Source organism: Nylanderia fulva, unplaced genomic scaffold (genome assembly GCF_048542155.1).
Source record: "Nylanderia fulva isolate GAGA-0341 unplaced genomic scaffold, ASM4854215v1 Scaffold123, whole genome shotgun sequence".
NCBI classification, from domain to species: Eukaryota; Metazoa; Arthropoda; class Insecta; order Hymenoptera; family Formicidae; genus Nylanderia; species Nylanderia fulva.
The window spans coordinates 265,186-290,985 of record NW_028189443.1 but is presented as its reverse complement, the minus strand read 5'-3'; the positions used below and the strand labels follow the sequence as shown (position 1 = coordinate 290,985).

At 33.0% G+C, this 25,800-nt stretch overlaps 2 protein-coding genes across 20 annotated transcripts in view; both read right to left on the bottom strand.

The window, feature by feature from the left end:
- LOC114930817 (uncharacterized) overlaps nucleotides 1–25,800 on the bottom strand; it is a 118,532-nt gene that overhangs the window by 61,581 nt on the left and 31,151 nt on the right. For 17 of the 19 annotated variants that reach the window (XM_085479566.1, XM_085479573.1, XM_085479567.1 and 14 more), the window contains exons 2-4: nucleotides 11,573–11,724; nucleotides 11,377–11,453; nucleotides 11,232–11,294 (exon numbers count right to left, since the gene is read on the bottom strand). In XM_085479566.1, the coding sequence (XP_085335692.1) occupies nucleotides 11,232–11,294; nucleotides 11,377–11,453; nucleotides 11,573–11,724 (292 nt within the window). Of the gene's footprint in view, nucleotides 1–11,231; nucleotides 11,295–11,376; nucleotides 11,454–11,572; nucleotides 11,725–13,493; nucleotides 13,902–20,222; nucleotides 20,498–24,119; nucleotides 24,440–25,800 lie in introns of those variants that run through there. The other 2 variants (XM_085479571.1, XM_085479574.1) reach the window with 2 other exon arrangements.
- Nucleotides 6,284–8,796, bottom strand: LOC114930816 (uncharacterized). Its single transcript, XM_029302652.2, has 2 exons — nucleotides 8,412–8,796; nucleotides 6,284–7,405 (listed from the first exon to the last, which is right to left on the bottom strand). The coding sequence occupies exon 2, from the start codon at nucleotides 7,291–7,293 to the stop codon at nucleotides 6,292–6,294; it is 1,002 nt and encodes a 333-aa protein (XP_029158485.1). The 5' UTR covers nucleotides 7,294–7,405; nucleotides 8,412–8,796; the 3' UTR covers nucleotides 6,284–6,291.

Here is a 25,800-nt window from a genome sequence, read left to right as displayed (position 1 = left end):
GTCGCGACCTGCAGGGTTCGTGAATCGCGATTATGCACTGAGCACACGACGAGTGGACAAGCTCGACTACTCGCGTGAAACGCGCCCGCATTCCCCACCCGAGTCAAGAGTCACGTGTTTTGTCGTGCATCCACATACTTCACACGTTCGATCTAGGTGAATTTGTATGACGCACGCACACAGAGAAAGAAAGAAATTCAATCCCGTCATCGGAATTTCTACGGTACTTTGATCTCAAAATTCTCACTTATTTCGCGATCAAAGATGTTATATAGTGGCGAGGTAGCAAGAGTACATCATTTTCACATCAAATGACATCATTAGACGTCAAAATGTCAGTTTAATGACGTCAGTTTGCTACTTGGGATATAATTTGAAAAGAGTGCGAATCATTCTGCATTTTTTAGATAGCAAGCGTATATCATTTTGCGTCTCGATGACATCATTAAATGTCAAAATTATATCGTTTTGATGTCTATAGACGCCAGTTTGGGTTAGATACCTCAAATAGCAAACTGACGTCATTTTGACGTTTAATGACATCGGTTTGTTACTTAGGATATAGTTTCAATGTGTAAATCATCCTGCACTTTCCAGGTAACAAGGGTACATCATTTTGGCATCTTGATGACGTCATTAAATGTCAAAATGATGTCAGTTCAATATCTAATGACGCCAATTTGGGTTAGATACCTCAAATAGCAAACTGACGTCATTTTGAGGATATAGTTTCGATGTGTAAATCATCCTGCACTTTCCAGGTAACAAGGTTACATCATTTTGGCATCTTGATGACGTCATTAAATGTCAAAATGATGTCAGTTCGATATCTAATGACGCCAATTTGGGTTAGATACCTCAAATAGCAAACTGACGTCATTTTGACGTTTAATGACGTCAATTTGCTACTTGGGATATAATTTGAGTGTGCGAATCATCCTAAACTTTCTAGGTAACAAGCGTACATCATTTTGGCGTCTCGATGGCGTCATTAAATATCAAAATGACGTTATTTTAAATGTCTAATGACGCCAGTTTGGGTTAGATACCCAAGTAGTAAACTGACGTCATTAAATGTCAAAATGACGTATGCTTGCTATCTAGGACGTCATATAAAGGGAATACTCGACAAAATTTTTGTCGCAAAACGTACCTCTTTTTTTATAAGAGAAAGGACGAAGGATATCTACAAAAGAGAGTACAAGTATACATACACACAAAACTGTGTGTGTAGAGATACAATTGTAACGCGCATTAGCACACATATATACACACGTATACACGTCCCCTCTAGAATCCCCTCTGAATTCATGAATAGCGACGCTTCCGAGTTGGACTTCCTTCCGAGCATACAATGCTGGTCGAGCGACTGACTCGCGCACCCATCTATTTTCCACACTTTTCATTGCGTCACGGCACGGACACACGCACACACGTGCGTCGCATGAGATCCGGAAGTGACGGAGTAACTCTTTTTTTTTCGTCGAACGAACGCGCCCCTCGTATTTCAGCGAGCTGACCCGTTTAATTCGGCGACGCTCATCGTAACTCGATCCGGAGCGAAAATAGCTAAAATAAGGAATCCGATGGAACGGAAGCTCCGATGGTACCAGTCGTAAAAAAAACCTACGCTCTGCGCAGATCGGACAGTTGTGACCTTGCGGTTACGCAACGAAAGTCGCTGAGTGCGATCAAATATATCGCATTAATTGCGTAATGCGATCGAAGGAGCTTAGATGCAGGATTAAAGGCTGTCGCAAACGCGATAAAGAGGGATGAACATCAGGGTGACTGCAGACTCTTTTTAGTATTACAAATTACATAATTCCATAATTTAAAAAATAAATAAATTTTATATAGACATATATATAATTTAAAATAAATTATATATGTCTATATAAAATTTATTTTTTTTTAAATTATGGAATTATGTAATTTGTAATACTAAAAAAAGTCTACAGTCACCCTGATGTTCATACTTCTTTATTATTTATTTTAAATTATATATAATTTATAATATATGTATGTGTGATTATATGTATTCTATATACATATAATTATATAGAGAATGTTTCCAAAGTACAAAAAAATTAAAAGGATTTTTTTCGGCTTATTTTATAAAAAAAGGTCGTATAAATATTTTTTCTAAACTACTTTGTTTTCAAAATACAAAATGTCAAAGTTGTAAAATATTGAAAAATATAGAGGATAGGCACGTTGAATTTCAAATCTTTGAAATATCAAATTTGTCCTAAACTACTTTGTTTTCAAAATACAAAATGTCAAAATTGTAAAAAAATAAAAAATATAGAGAATAGGCATATTGAATTTCAAATCTTTGAAATATTAAATTTGTTCTAAACTATTTTGTTTTCAAAATACAAAATGTCAAAGTTGTAAAAAAATGAAAAATATGGAAGATAGGCACATTGAATTTCAAATCTTTGAAATATCAAATAGAATAAAATAGATAGCTTATTGATACACATGATTCAGCTTCTACAGTTTTTAATTTAACTTGAAAATGGTTCATCGTTTCAAAAAAATCAAGAGGCAATTTTTGTAGAGTTTAAGTTAAGATTTTTTTTTTAATTATTAAACTTGAAAAAAACAATGGTGTACATTTTTCATTAAAAAAACCTTAATATATTTACGCCCGACCCTGGTAGACCTAAAAATGTTTCGTCGGTACTGGAAAAGGGTTCTCAATATTACATATACGTGATATTTGAATTTGAATAATTTGAATAAAATTTGAAAATTGAAATAAATTATCATTAAACATCTTTGATATTTTGTATTTTGAAGACGAAGCAGAATATATGACTTTTTCTTCATAAAAATAAGCCAAGGATGAATATCCTTCAAATTTTTTGTACTTATTTATAGAAAATACCCTGTGTATTTGATTATACATATAATTACACATATTATTACTATTATATATTCTCTCTTTCCCAGACTTTATGTTTCGACCATAAAAATAAATACAAGCCCCGGACCTTTTTAATTTACAGTCGCGTTATTCCAAAAAAAAAAAAATAATAATAATAAAAACTGCACGACGGGCTTCACGGTATAAATTACATGACGGATTTTTCCCTGGGGAAAAATTAGAAAGGAGACACGCGCATTTATAGCGATCCGGTACCGGGACCCCATGCTCGCCATGGGCGCGTTAATACGCACGATGGGTGCGTCTCGTCATGCACCGAAGGTGCCAAGCCCACGTTTCCGCGATCCGACGTCTTCCATCTTCGTCTCCGGATGGTCTCTCCTGCCCTACCCTCTTGCGCCCTTCGTGTCGGGGATTTCCTTCGATCCGATCGTCGCTCATCGCTTGCGCAATCTCACGACGTCGCGGCGTGACATATTTTATTGCCTGGACGATTCTGTCCGTTGCATAATCGATCGTCACGCATCGCGTAGATTCGACGGATCTAAGAGCCCGCGCCCTCGTATCTGATTTTTACATGCAACGCGATTTCCGTGAAAAATCGCGGAGGTTTGCCAATGCGTCACTTTTAATCGGAATTTTCATTATTTTTTCATAAATGTAAAAAAAATTAAAATGGCAAAATAAAAAAAAAATAAATTGTAAAAATTAAGAAAGGACACAAAATGAAAAACTGAGAAATTTTTATTTTCTCCCTCTCCTAGAAAAAATCCCGAGGCCATAAATGTAAATGATATAATTTCTTATACATATATACATATAAAAGGCAATAAGAGCTAATTAAGTTCTGTTTTATTTGTGGAAAAAAATCCGGAGAGATCCGTTTCGCGACAATTACATTAAATGACGATTCGAGGAATAGAATATATAAAAATGCTCATGCTTTTAAAAAATGCGTTGATTTCGTTTTTTATAAAAATATCTTGACGTAGTTTTATGCGAATAACTCTGTTTCTTTATAGTTTTAGTATATTGACAGTTATGAATAATTTATTGTTAATTTCTATTAATTTTTAATTTTAAATGATGCGCTGAAGAAGGTTGAAAAAGGCAACCGAAACGTTCGAACTTTTTTGTCTAATATTTTATGTTAAAAAATTTTTTTCCACAAATAAATATTAATAACAGAACTTAATTAGCTCTTATTGCCTTTTATATGTATATTAATTTTTAAAGAGCTGTTACAAATTATATTATTTTCTTATAATAAATAAAAAATCACAAATTATACTTTCTCTGATATCAACTGAATTTCATCATTTGACAGGATTGATTCAACTTTTTATTCTATTAATTGACTGTTTAATGTAATTAAGGCGAGCACTTTTTTACATTTTCCAAGTACGCGAACAAACTCTGTTCTAAATATCTGGCGTGCGACTTGTTCGCGATAAAGAAACAATTTCCGTTCGAACAAACCCGCTCAACAAACGGAGATTGCTATTTCCGGTGACGCATTGTTCGATCGAGACTGCGATTGCGAATTTTGCGACGTAAATCGAAAACCATCGTTTCGATCGACCGTAATATCGATAAATATCGAACACGAAAGACTGTCGCGAAGAAATTATTACGATAATTTTGTCATTCATTTCGATAAATATTAAAATAAATCGTATAAGAACATAATAGAAACACCAATAAAAATACAAAGAATTGCTCATTATGTAAAATTTTCATTATTTTAAAAAATATTTTAAAAAATTTCTATTTTTTAAATTATATTTTTTCATAGAAATATAATTCTAAAATGATATAATAAAATATATAATATTATATGCAAAATTTTCATTATTTTAAAAAATTTCTATTTTTTAAATTATATTTTTTCATAGAAATATAATTCTAAAATGATATAATAAAATATATAATATTATATGCAAAATTTTCATTATTTTAAAAAATATTTTAAAAAATTTCTATTTTTTAAATTATATTTTTTCATAGAAATATAATTCTAAAATGATATAATAAAATATTATATATTTTATTATAATAAAATTATATTTATCAACAATATAATAACCATTTGATTTCAACTGACAGCGTCAACGTGATGCTTATAACTCTAGTACATCCTTCCTATTTAAAGAATCGGATGACCCTCAAAAAGCGAACGTAATGACGCGTTACTAATTGCACCGTCTCGTTCGTTGCGGCAAGAACGGCCTATAAGCACGATCAAATTTCAGCGACAAGAAGCGCACTGTTGATGTCAACGCGAAATTGGATTGATGCGAGAGAGAAACTTGGATTCCAACCGCACAACACGTTCGTTAAGTTCGTAATTCAATTATTAGCAGCATTTTTTGCCCACATTCGCCGCAAAGTTTCCGATACTTCGATAAATGTACTTTATCTAAACAATGTTTATTCGTAAAAAAATTCATGAGAATTTTTTTATGAATATTTTGCTGTTCCCTTCAAATGTATAAAACTCCATGTTCTCTTATCAGTGTTTGCTGTTATCTAAATAAAATTATATAAATGATCATCTAGAATCTAGATGAAATTTAGGCATCATCTTATTTTTATATAATAATAAAAATATGTATTATCTATAGCTACATCTTACAATTAGATAAAAAAAGTCTTTACTAAATTATTTTTATTAAATTAATTTGATTTAGAGTCATAGTACATAAAAATACTTAAGTAATAAAACTTAAGCAGTAAGTGATAAAAATTTATAAATAAAAATATTAATATATTTTTATATATACCTTTTATAATTTATATTTTTTTATAACTGTGTTTACATAAGCGGTCTTAAAATTAATATTATCTGAAAATTATCTAGATGAATCGCTATATAATTTTATCTAGATAACAAAATCATCTTCATCTTATCTAAGATAAATTTACATATTTTTACCTCATCTTTATCTAGCTAATTTTAAAACCATCTAAGTACAACACTGTCCCTAATCGACTTTGATCATTACCTAGATCCATTTAAAACAAAATTATCTTCATTTTTTTAAGATGAATTTAAATATTTTATCTAGCTAATTTTAAAATCATCAATAACAATAAACACTACACTGACTGTAATCGACTCTGATCGTTACCTATATAGATATATTTCAAACAAAATCATCTTCATCTTATCTAAGATAAATTTACATATTTTTACATATTATCATCTTTATCTAGCTAATTTTAAAATCATCTAAGCACAACACTGTCCCTAATCGACTTTGATCACTACCTAGACTAATTTAAAACAAAATCATCATTTGTTCTGAACAAAATTTACATATTTTTACCTCATCTTTATCCAGCTAATTTTAAAATCATCTAAGCACAACATTAACCCTAATCGACTTGGATCGTTACCTACCGTTTCCTGTTTCGACATCAAACCCGTTCGAACTCTCGCCCGGCGGTCTGTCTCGACAAAAGTCCAAGCCCACCTTCTCCTCCTCCTTCGTGATCTCCGTCTTAACACGATTACTCGATCCCACCCCTTCGTAGTCTCCGTCCCCGAGTCTCAACCCTTCCCCGTGTTCGACAGCTGTTTCCTCGTCCTTGAAGCGAACCGTCTTGTTCTCGCGCGTCGCGAGAAACACCTGTTCACCCTGTCGGTTCTTCAAAATCGGCGCTCTAACAAACAGATCCAGCATCGTGCGCTCGATCTTCACATGCTCCTTCACGATCCGGTCCAGCGCGTCCGCGTACGATCTCTCGGAGATGTACGAGACAACGTCGTTTTCGCGAGTCAGGCTCTGATTCGAGCGAAATCCGTCGAGAGAGCTCCGCAACATCGGGGATCCGCTCGTCCAGGGTCCCTCGGGGATCGCCACCGTGTTCATCCGCCTGAAATCCAGGCTATTCAGCTTGTTCTCGAAGTTCTGCCGGGTCTCTGTGTTGCGAAAACACGGCGGCGGATCGATGAGGAACTTGAGCGCCTCCAGGTGCTCGTAATATTCACGCTCGAGCTCGCCAGCCCTTCTTCCGGCAGCCCGGTTGGCTCCCTTCCGTCCGGTGTCGTTGACTCGGGACGTATCTACGTTCGCGGGAATCTTCCTCTTCCTCAAGTGGACGCCGTTCAGCGTCCTCGGGATTCCCACGACCCGTCTTGACGATTCGTCGTTTCTGAGCAGCTTCTTCGGACGCTTGTTCCGACGTTTCCACGAAGCGCCGAAGCTGCGCATCGCGGTCAGAAATTGGATTCTTCGGGTATTGGAGGCTGACGAAGAGGACTCCAGGTGATGACGATGATGACGAGCGGAAGGACGTTTCGTCATCACCAGAGGATCCGTTGTCTCGTTGCAGCCTCGCCATCGTCGCCGATTGAACGTCATCAGACATTGAGCGCAATCGAAGAATTTCATCTTCTTTGAGGGATGGATCTTGTTCGATTTTATTTAATTTCTTTTTCCTGTGTAGCTCTATTCGATTCAGCTTCATGTAGTTCGAGCTCTTGTTCGAAACTCATTAATTGCACTGTTTAATCAAAAATGATTTTTTTCGAACACCAGAACAAGTCGTTTTTTTTATAGTTGTTTGGATGCTGAATACGAATCCGGTTTCCAAATTGCTCCATCATGTCACAATTTTGAAAAATTTTTAATTAAAGTTACAAAAAGGGATTTTCACGAATTTTGTCATATTATAACTCCAATATATAACGTACTAGAGAAATTTGATTGCTATAAAAATAAGGTATGTTGTTAGAATTTTTAATCCTTTAGAGGAATTTTTGGTGTCAGTTATGGTTAATAAGATATCTATGGTTAAATATGAGTTGTAACTTACAATTAAGTCATTGATGATTTACTAAATAGCTTTTAAGAATATTTTAGGTCATTAAAAACGAATTCAATTCCACCATTTTGAATTTGACAATTTTGACACTGAATTCGTATTCAATAACCTGAAAACTTTTAAGATTAAATAAACGCATAATTGAAATATATTTATATTCTACTTAACTTCCGCAATATATCGCATTTAACCATGAATATCCATAACCGACATCAAAAATTCCTATTAAGGGTTGAAAGTCCTAACAATATACTTTATTTTGATTGCAACAAGTCTTCTCTAACATGCTCGTCACGTATTGTAAAAAAATTCAGCATTTGTTCCCCTTTTGAATAAACATAAAAATTTATTTGCATATTTAATATAAAAAATGAAAATGACAAAGTAACAAAAAAATAAATTTAAAAAATTAAAAAACAAAAAAATTGATTATGTCCTCTTCTGAAAAAAATCCTGCGGACGCTTACGGCTGTAATATAAAACAAAGTTCGCGAAAAAGGCTCTTTTTTGCAACTCTAACTAAAAATTTCTCAAAGTTGTGACGTGATGGAATAATTTGGAAACCAAATTCATAATCAGCATCCAAAAAAAGCTATAGGAAACGACTAGTTTCTTTCGAATAATTTTTTTTTTTCGTCGAACAGTGTTATCATTGATCCCACTGCAGCCTCATCGTTGAATTTACTTTCGTGATTTGTCCCGCAACAAATTTATCGCCGCGATGCCCTTTCCTTCGTCATCATTACGCAACCGCGTGCAGCTTCATTAAACGACGATTCGCGACTATTGTACCGTCGGATAATGCGCGTATTGTTGACGATCGCGTCATTCGCCATCGTCAGTCCCCTGTTGTGTTGCATTTCCTGATTGAACACTCATCGGCGTTGCCATTTATGTTAACTCCAACATTCGCTCGATCGTTGTCAATCAAGCGACAAGCTCGACGAAAAAATAATTACGTGCACGATAAATGATGTCGTCGGTCGATCACATAATCGTCCACGGTTTCTTGCACCATTTCATTAAATTTTATTACGCCGCGCCGAACTGAAAAATTGCTATACAATATTCACGCACTTCATTATGACTTTCGTTATATTTTCTTTTTTTTTTTTTTTTTAATTTACAATACGAGATCAATTTTCGACCGTATCCGAAAATTCTTAATTTCACCCTATTTTTGAAAGGAACGACGCAACGCGGTTCGAAGTTCGATTACTCGGCGCGGCGCGCTCTTCAAGGCGTTCCCTGATACTGAACGGGAAGGTGGGTCTCGCAGGCCTGGAAAAGGCAGACGAGGAGACGAAGAGGGTCGCCTCTTCGCGATGCTAGGGCCTTCTCGGAGAGCCGAGGGTGCGCCGGCCACGGAATTGCCGGCGTGTCGTTGTGTCGCAGGTGTACCCGCTCGTAGATGAGAGCGTACATGCGAGCTCGGGACAGGTGTGTCGCGTGTGCGTGAGACACGCACATGTACGCGCCAAGCGAAGCGTGGGTATGTGCCGTCTGGATGTGCACTGTACCGCGACGACAAGCGGGCAATTTGGAGAAAAGAGCCGGTAATATAATGGCCAGAGCGGTGGGATGACGATCCGTCGCCGTGTGTATTTATGGTCAACGTACACGTCATACTGCTGCACTTATTAGGTTAGAGTACGATCCAAACTGGGCGGCCAATTAGCGGCGATTAATCAACAACAGCCTTCGACGAGATTAATCTCTCGAGATAATCTTCGAGATTTTTTTTTCAATTTAAAATAAAGTCCCGGTTTGATGTTTCATACTTATCCCAAACAAACTGACGTTATTAAATGTCAAAATGACGTCATCGAGATGTCAAAATGATGTACGCTTGCTACTTCGAAAGTGCAAGATGATTTGCATATCAAAACTATATCCCAAGTAGCAAACCGACGTCATTAAACGTCAAAGTGACATTATTTTGATTTTGGATTGCTCCTAGCTCCTCGCTGACCATGTTGGAATTATGACGTCAGAGGCGAGAAAATACACGCTGAAAATTCTTACGTGTCATTTTTAGATAAAAAGATATTTTGATAAAACGTAAATTCAAAACTTTTTTCCTTTAACAATCAATCAACAACCGTAAAATAATTGTAATCAGACTTTGTCATGCGAAATAACTGCGTATGTGCAAAGACCAGGCGGATTGGGCCTCATATTACAGTCATTTTATTGTAGCTGTTGATTGATTATAAAGGGAAAAGAATTTTAAAAATATACTAGAGCCATCTGAAGTAATTTTTCATCAAAATATCTTTTTATCTAAAATGAACACGCAAGAATTTTTAGCGTCTGCTTTCTCGCCTCTGACATCACAATCCAACATGGCCGCGGCGAGGCTCCAGGAGCCTTATGTGTCGCAAAATCTTGGGTTGATAAAAAAATGTGTCTATCCATTCGATGTTTTTCTTACAAGAAAAAAAATTACTAAAGCATGAATGAATAGCCGCGCACGGAAGGTCGACTTGATTAATTCGGCCAGCCTAAAGCTGTCACCGAGGCTAACTTCTATCGCTGTCGCGCATAAAGGAACAGGCCGCCATTGTCCGCCATTGAGATCATCGGAGATAATTAAACTACGCTCATTGTATACGCTCAGTTAACTGGCAGGATTATTGTGCTCGACCAAGCACCGGTAGTCATGCGTGGGTAATTTCTAGGTCCTGCGGCGAAACGCGACAACCGGACATAAGCGCAACAAATGAGAGTATCGAATCGTGCGTATAGACCGAGAATTCATAAATTGTTAAAAGTGTCGACGCGATAATCATCCTTGCCGACGAGTCGATCGCTCTAACTATGTTATCTTTTCCCTCCCTTCAAACTATACCAAAATTACTAGCATCCTCCCTCGCAATCACGGTCGCGTAAAATACGTCGAGTTAGGCGCGTTAAAAATTAATTGGAAAGCGACGATAGGGCTCTCAATAAGCCCGATGTTTGATAACGCGCGAGATTAATCGGGAATCGATAACGAACCCGGTTCCTCAAATTCGCTTGCGATTAATTGGAAATTCGCTCGTATATAACTTCAACATTATACGTATATTTAATTAATCGCAGGCCGCATTCGACGCGTTCGGCAAAAGTTTTTCTAACGAACTCTGTTAATTATTAATTATCGGATATACACGATACGTCTATTTCGGTCGTTTTACATACGTGAGTATTTTACGTATTTTTATTTTTATCTAACAATAAGATACAACATAAAAAATAATAATAATTGATTATAAAGGGAAAATAATTTTAAAAATATACTAGAGCCATCTGAAGTAATTTTTCATCAAAATATCTTTTTATCTAAAAATGGCATCTAAAATTTTATCTAAAAATACGCAAAAATTTTGACCCAGGTAGCAAACGTACGTCATTTTGACGTCAAATAACGTTACTAGACATCAAAGTAATGTCATTTTGACATCTAATCACGTCAGTTTGCTACTTGAGGATTTTTATATAGGAAGACAGCATTGAAACTTACTGGCAACGTTCTTTTCCGCTTCCGACCGTGTGCGCGTTGTCGTTGTGGTCCTTGTGGTGATTTCTGCGGCGAAGAAATGACAGAAATGATTTGATTGGCTTTCGTTTCATACCGACATTGATAGGTTTTTGCGGGAAATACTTACTGTTCTGAATCTCGGTCGTGGTATTCTCCTGCAAACTGCTCTTGTAGATCCTCCTCTTTGGCGAGCCGATATTTTCCCTGCGACGAAAAAGGAAAATAAATACCAGAGAATAAAACTTCCGATTGAAGTAGAATCGAGCGTTTAATCTTGCTATTTCGCAAAGAGTCTTATACTGTCTTAAAGAAAAACGACTCACTGATTGAGACCGAGCTTTAACTGCTCCCCGGAATTACGTAGCAAAGCGTGCGCCTCGCTGTTGGTCAGATCTCGAGTGCTCCTTCCATTAATGTTACTAATCAGATCACCCTCTCTCACTCCCTGCTGAGATGCCTTGCTTCCCGGATTTACCTGCAGCAGACAAAATACAAAAAATAGGTCAAAAAAATCCGGCAATTTTATTTGTATTTAGAGTTTTATCCGTATTTGACGATCTCTGCGAGATCGTTAGAAGTAAAATAATGCGATTTCGGTTGATACGAAAGGAGTAAATCAACGAGCGAATTATCAGAACAAGAGAATGATTGAGAACCACTGCGGCGATCCCTCGATGCGCCTGGAGGTAGGCAACTTCCCAGACGTCGACACGCGACGTTGTCTGAAAGCGGCCGTGCAGGCGAAGTCACGACAAATTGCCACGCGATATGGAATCGAAATACGATGAAATATACGACGATATGTTTCACAAGTCGATAATTGAGCAGTGATTAAGTGCCGTAGAGCAAGAGTATATTTAGATATATTATACATGCGTATAATTTATAAATAATATATTATATATTAAAATATATCATACACATATAATAATATTAATTTTAATTTATTATATATATATTATATAATATATTATATATATTATTTCATATATTTATATATATTATATTATATATTTTATTATATATTATAGATATGTTATATATAATTATAAAATGTAATATATATGTATAAGATTATTTAAATTATTGTATAATATATTCACACACAGTGTTGTGCTTGGATGATTTTATTTTAAATATACCTGGATAAAAAAATATAAAATTGTATGAGGATTCATCATCTGGATAACTTCCAGATAATATTATTTTTAAAGTCGTTTGTAAACATAGTTATAAATAAAAAAATATAAATTATAAAAGTAATAATAAAAATCTATTCAAATTACTTTTATTTATTTTTATCGCATATTGCTTAAGTCCTACTGCTTAAGTATTTTTATGTATTATGGCCCTAAATGAAACATCTGAATCTGAACATTATTCTAGATAATTTAGTAAAGATAACATTTTTTTCATTTAAGATATAGATAGGTATAGATAATATAGGTATAGATAATATAGGTATAGATAATTTTTATTATCTAAAAATAAAGATATCATCTAAAGATCTAAAGATAAGATAACGCCAAAACTTCATCCTGAATATATTATATTTACCCATACAGCACAAAATATTATAAATGTTTTCAAAAAATATTTCTAAATAATTCTATAAAATATTGCATAAAAACATTTTAAAATAGTTTTAGGAATATTTTGAAATGATTTAAAAACTTTTTGTGATAACATTTTTTAGAATATTTTTAAAAACTTAAAAATATTTTTAAAAATGTTCTTTATCGCTCAGATAATATTATCTTAAATATTTGATACATATTTTTAAAATATTAGTTTAAATCTATATTCAAAAATATTTCTGATATTTTTTACACATGAAAAAGCGGACATAGAAACATTTTAAAAATATTTTCAAGAATTATTTTATCTGTTAAAAAGTATTTTTAAAAAATTTTTAAATATTTTGTACTATATCGGTATATATTTAATAATACATTATAATATTATATATATATGTGTGTGTGTGTGTATGCTTGTTCGATAATTGATTATATCACAAAGGTATTCAATTATACCATATTTACTATATCCGATATTGAAAAAATCCAGAAAGAATGGCGTCTCTCCGCGGAAAAATGCTCTGGCGCAATGGCAAATATTGAACAAGCGAATGCACGTACAGCATAAATAAATCCCGAGATAAATTCCTAGGAAAAATTAACTTTCCTTTCTTCGACGACGCCTCCTCTCCGCGAGATTTAAATCACAGACGCTTAAGATTCTCACCGTGTCTTCGCGCTTCCGTTGGCCGGATGCTACTCGGAACTTCAACATCCCAACGTGCTCCTCCGTTCAATCGCTGACAGAATGCAACCGCAAAACGTACCGGGCGAAGACAGATTTATCCCAATCCCCTGCTTCTGCTTTGTCACCGAAAAAAAAAAATTGCTGCTTTTGTCGCCGCGAATTTTGGACGTCCGACTCTTTTTTTCACGACACGTGCGTACAATGTTATTGTTTATTGCTTCGTAAACACCCACATGTTATCCTTTCAATGTTATATTATTGTCTTTTCAATTTTATATTGTTGTCCTTTCAATTTTATATTGTTTGGAATGCACCTTTATTTATCAATAGATTAACCCTCCTGTCGATGAACGAATGGGTACCAAATACCTATGGGTACCAAAGCAACTTCAAATGTTGAAAATGTATTGGAAATTTTTCTCCGCCCAAAATAAAATACAAAGGGCTTTTGTATTCGGAAAAAATAACGGGAAAGAATGTTCGATGCCCAGCGGCTGCTAGAAAAAAATTGTCTCAGTGCACAATGTGTCGAAAACACACAATTCGTACGCTGTTGGTACCCCATTTATTCATGAAGTGATGAAAAATTACGCATCGACGGAAGGGTTAATTATTACAGAAGCGTTCTCTATATTTCCCAAATCCGCTTCAATCGACACGTTATTATTATTCGTGCAACAAATCGTGCAGAATCGGACGGAAGACGCGACCAGGTGGAAGCTAGGAGCGACGTTGTTAGACGCCTCGGAGGAGAAACGAATACTGAAGCTCGTCTCCTGGACAGGATGCATCTACGACGTTGGACCGCCGTCGCACCGGCGCCAGACTTTTCGACTACGGCGGAACAACAGAGGAACTTTTCCGACTGACCTTCCTTGCGGATGTTGTTTGGATTTCGAGAGAAATGGAAAAGGAGGAGGGACGGATGTAACGACGAAATATAACGATTCGAGCGAGAGATTCAATTTTGTTTACGCAACTTGAACTGGCTTCCGGCCAAGCCGCACTGTTTCGCGCATTTTATCTCGATTAAAAATGCGTCATTTATTTATTGTAGCTGAATTTATGTACAGCTTGTTTCTAAATAAGTGCGAAAAATTTTAGGGGATGATTCTGCGTCAAAATTTAATTTTTTTTTCTCAAATTTTACAAATAAATTTGGTGGATATTTTTCATTTATAAAATAATATTTTGTAATCTTCTCATATCGTCATAAGGATAAGATAACAACCCTTATTAGTAGAACGTTTTAACGGAACCGAAATGCAATTATTTAAAAATATGCGTTAAAATGCTCGATTCTTTTAAAAACTCTTATTTCTTTTATTTTTTTCGTAAAATCAATAATTTTCAAAAAAATAATCTAATTTTTATCTCCCCTTTTAAAGGAGTACATATTTATATGAAAAACCTCCTTTAATTTTCGACAAAAAATCATCTTTTAAAATTGTTCGCACATATTTAGAATTATCCTATATATACAATTCTTCTTTTTTTCAATATATAATATCCTTTATTTCTACTATGTTCATTTAATATTTTTTATTTATATTTAAAATAAAAATTTAAATGAGCTATTATGTATGTAGATAATATCACCTAAATATTATCTTTTACTATAAATTAACCGAGACTATTTCGGGGTGAGAAAAGTTTTTGTTGTTGGAAGATTTTATTGTTTCGTCAATTATTAGTATCATCCTCTTATCGCGGTACGAAGATTAAAAAAGGATTCTTTTTACTAATAGAAAATATCCATCAAATTTCATTTTTTTCCTTGTCCAAAATATGAGAAAAAAAATAAAAACCTAATTTTTACCTCCCTCTTTGAAAAAAAATGTAACTCTTCAGGGAGAAATAAAGAAACTCCCCTTAATTTTCGACAAGAATCATCTAAAATTTTTTGCATTTATTTAGATACACAACCTGTATATATCCTATCTATATAAGAACACGCATATAATTTGATCTCTTTATTTAAAAAAAATTTCCATAAAAATCGTAATAAATGGTAATTTATATTTGTATATTTATATGAATAATTGATTATTTATATGAAAAACTTCCCTCAATTTTCGACAAAGAATCATCTCCTAAAATTCTTTGGGTTACATTCGTGCGAATTAAAATTGACGAAAAATAAATTTTCGTGTCTCGATTATTTATACATCCACGACGCGAGTAATAATTATGCAAGTTATACCGAGACAGAAAGCTAAATTATCGATAGGCGAGCGAGAGCGAGCGGCCACGCTCAAAGTGAAACAGGCGGACGAATGTTGAACTAGCTAGCAGACGAAATTCCGCGCTTTACGCTTCGCGCATAAAATCTCTCAAACTTTTAACTATGCGCGACACGACTTTCCAAGTGCATCGACAAAACTTGGAACGCTCTCTGCTTCATTACCAGCCAATGCGAGCTATTTTCGCGGCTAAAGAACTTTCCGAGAGCTATTCGCGACAACATCCCAGAGTCGTTGTCTCTTCTAAGTTCTAAATTATTAAATTCTACATAAATGAATAAAATCCTAATGGACAATTCTATCATTCAAACATTTCAAATTAACTCGTTTTTGATAAACTAATGTAAATCTTGGTGTGATATATTAATAGATCTGTTCTTTTCAGCTGAACTGACTACACTAATTTAGAGGTTATTTTTTTCCTTCCAATGTCGAACAAAAAAAAACAACCTCTGAACTAGTGTATCCAGTTCAGCTGAAAAGAACAGACCTAATATCTCAATTTAATTAAATTTTTCCAGACAGAATATACTATTTTCGAGATGTCTATTTTACGATCAAGTGTCGTCCGATTTTAATGACTCTTCAATCATCGCGCGGCGAGTTAAGGGAAACCGCAAAAACGATTGGCGAAAGCGACGAAGGAAATTGCTTTCCGACTACGCGAGATAATAACATCCACGGGGAGGAAATGCGATGGTGAAAAGCGAGGAAAAACCGGACAAGATGATGTAAGACCAGTCAAGGATCATTGTAATCAATCTCGCAAAATATAAGCGATCGTAAGATTATACAAAGACACACTTTACCAAACATTCGTACAATTTGTTCCACTATCTTAAAATCAACAAATGAAAAACAAAATTTATTGAATTCTAATAAATATTTATTTCAATACTGCTTAATAAATCATTTATTTGATATAAAAAAATTCTTTTCAAAACATCGGTAGGATTTTTTCCAGAGAAAGTGCATAATTAAAATTTTTTCTTTTTAACCCTCAGATTTTTTCGAAATTTTAGAAGATCACTTTTCATTTTTTCTCAAATATCTCGAGTCGTAGAAATCTGGTGACATTTGTACCGATATATTCTTTTTTCTTACTATCTGGCGTATCGATTGAAAAAAAATACTTCAAAATAGCTTCATTAGATCCAGAAATATAAACAAAAGAAGATTCTGGGTTACTCTAACCCATGAGTAATAAAATAGGGTGGCCAAAAATGAGTAGTAACTGAGGGTTAAATTTAATTTTTGTTTATTGTTTTCAAAAGTAGAGCAAATGCTTAATTTTTTACTGATTCCCAGGGGAGCAAATTTCCCCACTGCAGACGCCCCTATATTCAAAACAAATAAATATTTATTTGTTTCAAATAAATAATTCATTAGGCATCAGTATTGAAATAAATATTTATTAATTTAATTATTTTTTTTCAGCGAAGAAAGAAAAAATTCGATCTTGGAAGATCTTAAAGAAGAGTCTTGAGTCTCTTGACGTTTAATTCTTGCAATTTTCACATCTCTTTGAAAGAAAAATAATAAAAGCGTAACGAGAGTTATTCTTCTATATCTTTGAGGCTTCCTCGAATCAATTTAGAGTCGATTTTTCCACGTCAACGGTAATTTTCGGTCGTCAAACTCTTCTTCCCCTCCGTAATTCTCATCCTTTCCTCGAGGAAGTGCTTCGTATTTTTGATTATACAACATTGTATCGGCGCGATCCGAGGCGATTTATATCTCGCGCGGCAATCATGCGACGCGGCAGACCGAAAAATTGAATATTCTCGAATGCGTTCGATGCACGAGTATCGTGAAAGCACTCCCGTATATATTTTCTCGACCCGTTACGCGATCCTTACATAATTGCGAGAAACAAATCGACATAACGGTGACAAAAACCGCCGGAGAACTTCCGTCTATCGAGTCAGTCATCCGCGCCAAAGTGTCTCATCTTTTCACAAATATATATATATATGTATATATATATATATATAGAAAATTAAATATATATATATATATATATATATATATATATATATATATAAAAGAAACTACTGTCAAATTTCAAAAATTTAAAACCTGCAGACCTGTGTTATCAAAGAAAAAAAATTGTAAATAAATAAAAAAAGAAATATTAAAAAAAAATATATATATATATATAATTTTTTTTTATATTTCTTCTTTTATTTATTTACTATATGTATATATATATATATATATATATATATATATATTTATATATATATATATTTTTTGAATTTTTGAAATTTGACAGTAGTTTCTTATGTAATTCCGTGCGCTGAATCCGAATCTGACCTCAAAATTTGCCCAGCATATTAAATTTTCGAGATAAAGAAAGTTAAATGTACCAAAAATGACGAATTTGGCCAACACGTTCAAAATCAGGACATAAAATGTTGTTAAACCGTCTTTAAAATGTTTTTTTAAATATTACATCATAAGATGCAATGTTTGTTATTATCTAAATAAAATTATATAGATGAAAAATTTTGGCATTATCTTATCTTTATATAGATAATAAAAATATGTATTATCTATATCTGTGTATCTTATTGTTAGATGAAAAAGTGTTACCTTTGATAAATTATGTAGAATAATGTTCAGATAATTTGATTTACATATTAAGTAGCACAACTTACGCAGTAAGCAATAGAAACTTACAAATAAAAATATATTAATATAAAAATATATTAATGTAAATATATTTTTATATTCCTTTTATAATTTACATTTTTTTATAACTGTGTTTACATGAGCGGTCTTAAAAATAATATTATCTATAGAAGTTATCTATATAAATCGTTATATATAATTTTATCTTTTATATATAGATATATTTAAAACAAAATTATCTTTATCTTATCTAAGATAAATTTACATATTATCTAATTAAATTTAAAAATCATCTAAGCACAACACTGATAACAAGATACATACATATATCATACAAATCTGCAGCATTCAATACCCAATAACTCAAAATTAAAAAATCCCAATACTCTAAAACCCAAACACGATAAGCTCAAAATAAGGTATGTGTAATTTTAACATCTTTAAAGTCACATATATATCAGAAATAAAATATCTTTCGAAAGCGAAAGTTGATTTTAAAAGAGAAAAGTACTAGTACTACGCAATAACGTTATTAGAAACAATTCAAAAAATTGGATATTCATAAAATAAATGCATAAAGTTGGCCAAAATCGTCAATTTTGACATCTCCTCATTTATCTCAGAAACTTGATGGGCAAATTCTAAAATCAGTTTCATCGTACAAAATTACTCACGAAACTACTTCATTTATTCAAACGTGTTTTAATCCTTTATTATATTTAAGCCTGTGTAATTATTTAAAAATTAAAAATCAATCAAAATGTATTTCAGTAAATGTATCGCAAATTTATTTGTACTTTAAAAGAAAAATTGTTACGGGAGAGAAAAATAATTTTCTCTCGAAAAATAATGTTCTCCCGCTTCTGAAAGCCCTTGGGCTGCCTATTGAGCGAAGAAAGGCATGACGACTTCGTGCCGGCTTTAATTGACGGAGCCAATTCGCGCCCATTATGTGATTATCGCGCAATAAGGCGGCACGTTACGTACAAAAGACATCGTCGAAACCGAGAAATTGCCATTCGTCGAGGATCGTTAACGATCTCTCCACTCGGGGCGGCGTGTAAAGAGCTTCGCTACCGAATAAGACGTGAAATTTCACGCTGCGATCGATTACAAAGAACGAGTACCTATATGCATCGAGAGACGATAAATAAATATATATATATATATATATATATATATATATAATATATTTCGGCGACGAGTGCAAAGTTTCCCGTTATTTCCGGAAAAACTTGCTAGATATAAGCAATATTGTGCTTAAATAATTTTTAAATTATCTTATAAAAAGATAAGAACACACATAGAAAATATATAAATTCATCATAGATAAGATACAGATGATTTTGTCTTAAATGCTTACTACTTAATTTTTCATGTGCATTTTTATGTATATATTTATGTGCTATGACACTAAATCAAATCTGAACATTAGTTTAGATAATTTAATAAAGATAAGACTTTTACATTTTATTATTTATATGAACATAAGATGACGTCAGAATTTTATCTAGATGATCTATATAATTTTATTTAGATAACAGGAAACACTGAATATAAGTCACGAAGGTATTCTCTGCTCGGAGGATCTAAAATGGAAATGAAAGATTTTCCATTTATAACAAAAATAAAAATTTTTTAATCACTGCACGCGATGAAATATAAAACCCCTAGAGGATTCGAATTCGCGGTTCCATAATTTTTCACATGGGGAAAAATTTTTATTCTCTTTCGGGATTTTCAAACGCAAATACACGCACACACCTCGTCCAAAAAATATGTACGTCGAATAACGTTAATTCAGATATTGAGAATCGTGTAAATATTTTACGATCAATTTAACGGGGAACTGATGTCTCGACGTGTCTTTTTGCCATATCTACGAATGCATAAGAACGCGTAACAAGTCGAAGGGATTTTCAAGTAGTCGACACTCTCGAGCTACGTGAGCAGAATGCGATGATGCCTTCCTTAGGTTGGGTGTCTTGTTCAAAGAGAAGCGCGCACACGTTCGGATCTCTCAATAATTTTCGCCTCGAAATCTATTTCCGCGGAGACTTTATATATCGCGAAGTGAATCGCGGCCGATCGCAACAGACACTAGATTGTAATTTAGCTGTTGATCGCAGCCAAAACCGCCCGGACGATAAATCCGTAGACACCCACCGCGATACGCGACATTTGTGCACGCACACCAGAGATAACAGCATTTTATAAGTGATATTTCATCGTAAATATATCATGTACTGGGTGTTCCCTTATAGAAATTTATCACTAGTAATGCCAATTTATCACTTATTTCGAATACTTAATCACTTATTTCGAGTACTTAAATTACTGTATATCAGTATATTTTAATCAGTATATTAATTGGCGTTACTAGTGATAAATTTCTACAAATTCAGACTCATCCGTTAAGGGGATGCTGCCGTAGTTCTGTTTTACCGACTTTAAATTAGGTTAGGTTCACTTTTTATTAAATATACAGATTGAAAAATCCTCCACAATAAAAGTGCTGACAATAATAAATGGGGAGCGTTGTCCAGCAACTAATTTTTGTGCCTCTGTTTTATGTCTCGACATCGATTCCGCACGCAAATATACATACATATAATTCATTCAAGTACGAATTTTTTGATACAGGCTTTTAATCTCATTTTTATTATTTCTGTGTTATTCTTTCATGTCATTTCTATTGGGAGCGCCATATTTTGTGCACAAATAAACTGCAAAACTTTTGTTATAAATAACTATTGTTATGAGCTGATCATTTTTTAACTTTTATTGTTTTTTATACGAAATTTCAGCGCGCTCTGTTTATTATTATCAGTACTTTAACTATAGAGATGGATTTTTCAATCTGTATGGTCAATAAAAAAAAAAAGATCTTGAACTCAAAATCGGTAAAACAGACATGGTCGGCATCCCTTTAATGGCCGATTATTTGGAATTCTCCTCAGAAAATATCGAGGCACGAATTATTTTTGATTGAAAATAAAGTATTTTTCGTAAACTAAGCCTTGTGGAAATTAAATATTAACAGAACTATATTTTTCAGTTAATTTCAAGTCAAATTCATTTTAATAGAATTTTAATTTAAGACTTAATTACTAATAAAATATATTCATATTTTCGATATTTTGGTTGAGAAAAATTCATCTTCAAATCTTAAGAACCTTCCAACAGAATACCCTGCATATACTATGTATATATAATTGTATAATAAAATCAATAAAATTTGTGAGTCATGAGATAATTTCAGATTAATTAAAATCTTTCCTAGATAACAGAAAAATCTGTATATGTGCTATATATGTATATAAAATTATATAAATTCAGTAAAATTTGTGGGTCATGACATTTAATAAAATTCTGGTCGCCATCGAGCATTTAATTGTTTCAAACAGCGTATTAAATCGCAAGCAGTAAAATAATTAGACTGTTCTAATTAAATAAAAATGTCGCAAGCTCGCGAATTTTACATTAAATAAATTCCTAATCAAATTTTCGCGCTTTCACGAATATCGCGGAAATTTCTCCTCTTTTCACCGCTCCCGGTTCGTTAAAAGTCATATTACATTAATAGTACCGAAGTGATTCTTTTTTTTTAACGAAGCAAGAGAATCACGCGATTAATTACTATATAATCCTAAAATAATAAATTGCACGAGAGTTCCACATGGAGTCGCAGAAAGGAAACTTCGCACTAATGTGAATTACGAGAGAGCCATCCCTTTATAATCGATTTATTATTTGTGTCACTGGAAACTTGCGTTTCCCGGAACAAGTTTCGCTCCCGCCGTTGTTAGCCTCATAATGCGAGTCGCGCATGGCGCGGCATTAATTATAATTCAATCGAAGGTGCACTACGTCGAAACGACGTCGACGACGACGACGACGGCGAACTTCGACCATTAGCCCAGGACGCGCTGGAACCCGGAGGATGAAGGCGTGAGGGATTCAAAGGAGACAGGAAGAAAGGACGACCGACATCGAGTCTTGCAGAAATGCATTATGCATTTGGCTAGTTCCTCGCCTCGCCGAGGATGGTTGAAGACTTAATTAGAAGGCAGTCTAGAGAAGAGCAATGAAACTCACTGCGCGCCCGGGCGCGCAGGAAAAACAGATCGCGATATAAACGTCAGCGTCGCCGTTGACTGGCATCCTCTTGTCCGTTTGACGATATTTTCCCTCCTCAAAGCCTGCTTTTAGAACGGTAATTAACGACGCGAAATGACGAATCGGCGAATTCGCAGATCTTTATTCCGGGACCTCCATGTTGAATCGTTACTCTATGTAAAACTTTTCCAATTTTATTGTATATATTCTATATCATATATCATATATTATATATATTATATATTATATATTATATATCATTATATATTATGTATTATATATAATATATTATATTTTATATACTATAAGATTAAATATGCAAAATTATATGTATGTATATAATATAATTGATGTGCAATTGTATCCTTTTATAATATAATTAATTTTATATAATTAATATGAATAAATTGTGTCCTTTTATAATTAATATGTAGTTACATTACATATATCATAAACGTCGTCAAAGCATTTTTGTGTAATTTATAATCAAATAAAAATCAAAGTGACAGGAAAACAAATAATAAATTACCATTTTATTACGATTTTTGTGGATAATAATTATTTCTTTTTAAATAAATTTGAGATCAAATTATATATGCGTGTTCTTATATAAATATATAAACAATGTATCTAAATAAGTGTGAAAAATTTTAGGAGATGATTCTTTGTCGAAAATTAAAAAGAGCTTCTTACATCTCTCCCTGAAGAATTACACTTTACTAAATATACAGGGAGAAAAAAATTAAGTTTTCATTTTTTTCTCAAATAACAGACAAATTTAAAAAATTAAATTTGATGGATATTTTTTGTTTTATTTTTTTAATTTGTCTATCATAAAAAATTTGAGAAAAAGATAAAAATTTAATTTTTATTTCCCTCTTCTTAATTTTCACTAAATATGTATGTGTGTATACAATATACATACATATATATATATATATATATATATTTGTTTTTATTTAAAGAAAATTATATTAAAATAAAATAATTAATTTTCAAAATCAATTTAAACATATTAAATTGATAAATAATCTTTTCCGGGAAAATCGATGCGATCCGTTCACCTTGATCGACAAGACTTAAACAAAGCTCGTTTGTCGCATCGAAATGTGTATTTTTTAATCGGAGTCTCGATCGCCATGCATAATCCATTACAGTAACATCGACGTTTCGTATAAATATCCATATAAATCTAGTTTTGGATAGTCACGTTTCGCGGATATTTATGCAATATCCGATATTCCAGCCGCGAAATCTATTCGATGTCCGTCGTCCGATACCTATCGCATGAATATTCGCTGGCCGCTTAAAAAATTCAATAAAGAGTCTTATAAAAATGATGGGGGGAGGGAAAAAACGAAAATCACACGAATGTAATATACGTCAAAAGTGCTTTATATCTCAAGTGCCGAATTATTTGTCAAAGGAATATTCATGTTGGCGCACGTGTGTGATTAATGGAATAGTAATTTAGCTACCGAAAGTATGAAATTAAAACGCAAATTATTCACTCGTTCAAAGAACTGAAGAGGTACTAATATGCCAGGTACTATCTAACTTGTTATTTAATATATGCTTTTTAATTAACTTCGCGTAAAAAAATACTTGCCATTCATTTCCTCTCCTGCTCCTTCAAATTACCTCAAGCTTCACTAAAATCTCTCGCCGCTCTATTTTTATACGCTTTTCTTCTGTAAAAGAGTCTTCCACGGCGGAATAAAAATTTGCAAAAATTCCAGGAGTTATTCCGGAAGAAGAAGAAAACGAGATATCTTATCCCGAACCCAGATCATCTCTATTCGCGCTGCGAAAATGTACACTGTCATTCACAAACACGTCTCGATTCGAGGGAACAAACGACGGATTCTCACTCGCCCGGATTATTATTACGGATCGTTAACGAGAGTTTACGAGATCGTGCGGGAATTCCGCCACTGTTCCCTCGTAAAAGTCGAATCTCTCCAAGTGACGCAGAGAGAAATCGCGTCAACGCCCCCTGTAATTTTATCAACGCCCCCGTTCTTTTGCGCGACATAACCTCAAACGACGAGTTGTGCTTAGATGATTTTAAAATTAGCTGGATAAAGATGACATGAAAATATGTAAATTTCTTAATTAAATAAACAATAATTTGCCAGTATTGGTCGACGAATAATTTTAATTTTGTAATTTAACTACTGGCGACGTTAAGTTTTTTGGATTATTAAAGATGATTTTATTTTAAATATACCTAGATAGAAGATACAATTATATGGCGATTTATCTAGATAACTTCCAGATAATATTATTTTTAAGACCGTTTATGTAAACACAGTTATTAAAAAAAAAATATTAATTTAAAATATATACAATAGTTTTATTTATAAGTTTTTATCGTTTACTGCTTAAGTTCTATTAATTATTTTTATGTGCTATTACTCTAAATCAAATTATCTGAATATTATTCTAGATACTTTCGTGAAGATAATTCTTTTTTTCATCTAAGATGGAATACATATTTTTATCATCTATATAAAAATAAGATGACACCAAAATTTTATCCAGTAGATAGATATAGATTTATATAGATAATCATCTATTTAATTTTATTTAGATAATAGCAAACCGATAATAATTGATAGGGTGGGAGAATATACAGCGTGTATCTAAATAAGTGAGAAAAAGTTTTAGGAAATGATTCTTTGTTGAAAATTAAGGTAGGGGGTTTCTTATATCTCTCCCCGAGGAGTTACACTTTTCTAAAAAAGAAGGTAAAAATTAAGTTTTTATTTTTTTTTTCTCAAATTTTAGACGAATTAGAAAAATGAAACTTGGTGGATATTTTCCGTTTAGTTTTTTAATTTGTCTGAAAAAAGAAATAAAAGCTTAATTTTTACTTCCCTCTTTAGAAAAGTGTAACTCCTCAGGGAGGGATATAAAAGTATTTTTCGCACTTATTTAGATACATCCTATATCAAGATAAAATATATGTATATATATGTGAATTCAAAAACAAGTCAAGTACAAGGGTTCATAAAATTTGTACCTCTAAAGAAATGGTTTATAAGAAAAAGAATGAATAAACTATGCACATTTAGTTTTTTTTATATATGAATCCTGCAAAGTTACGTAGTTTTCCAGGAAGACAACAAGAATCATTGAATACAATCATTGTAAAAATCGATATTTTATATTTTGTTGTTTTAAAAAAAAGATTAAAATTTTATTAAAAATTAATAAAACTTATAAAAAGTTTATTAATTTATAAAATGAATAAAATGCGCATTATCAAAGTTTTAGTGAAAAAATTC

Bases quoted from the DNA above. Each gene is read 5' to 3' on its own strand.
- LOC114930816 (XM_029302652.2), bottom strand. From the start codon at position 7,293: ATGAAATTCTTCGATTGCGCTCAATGTCTGATGACGTTCAATCGGCGA.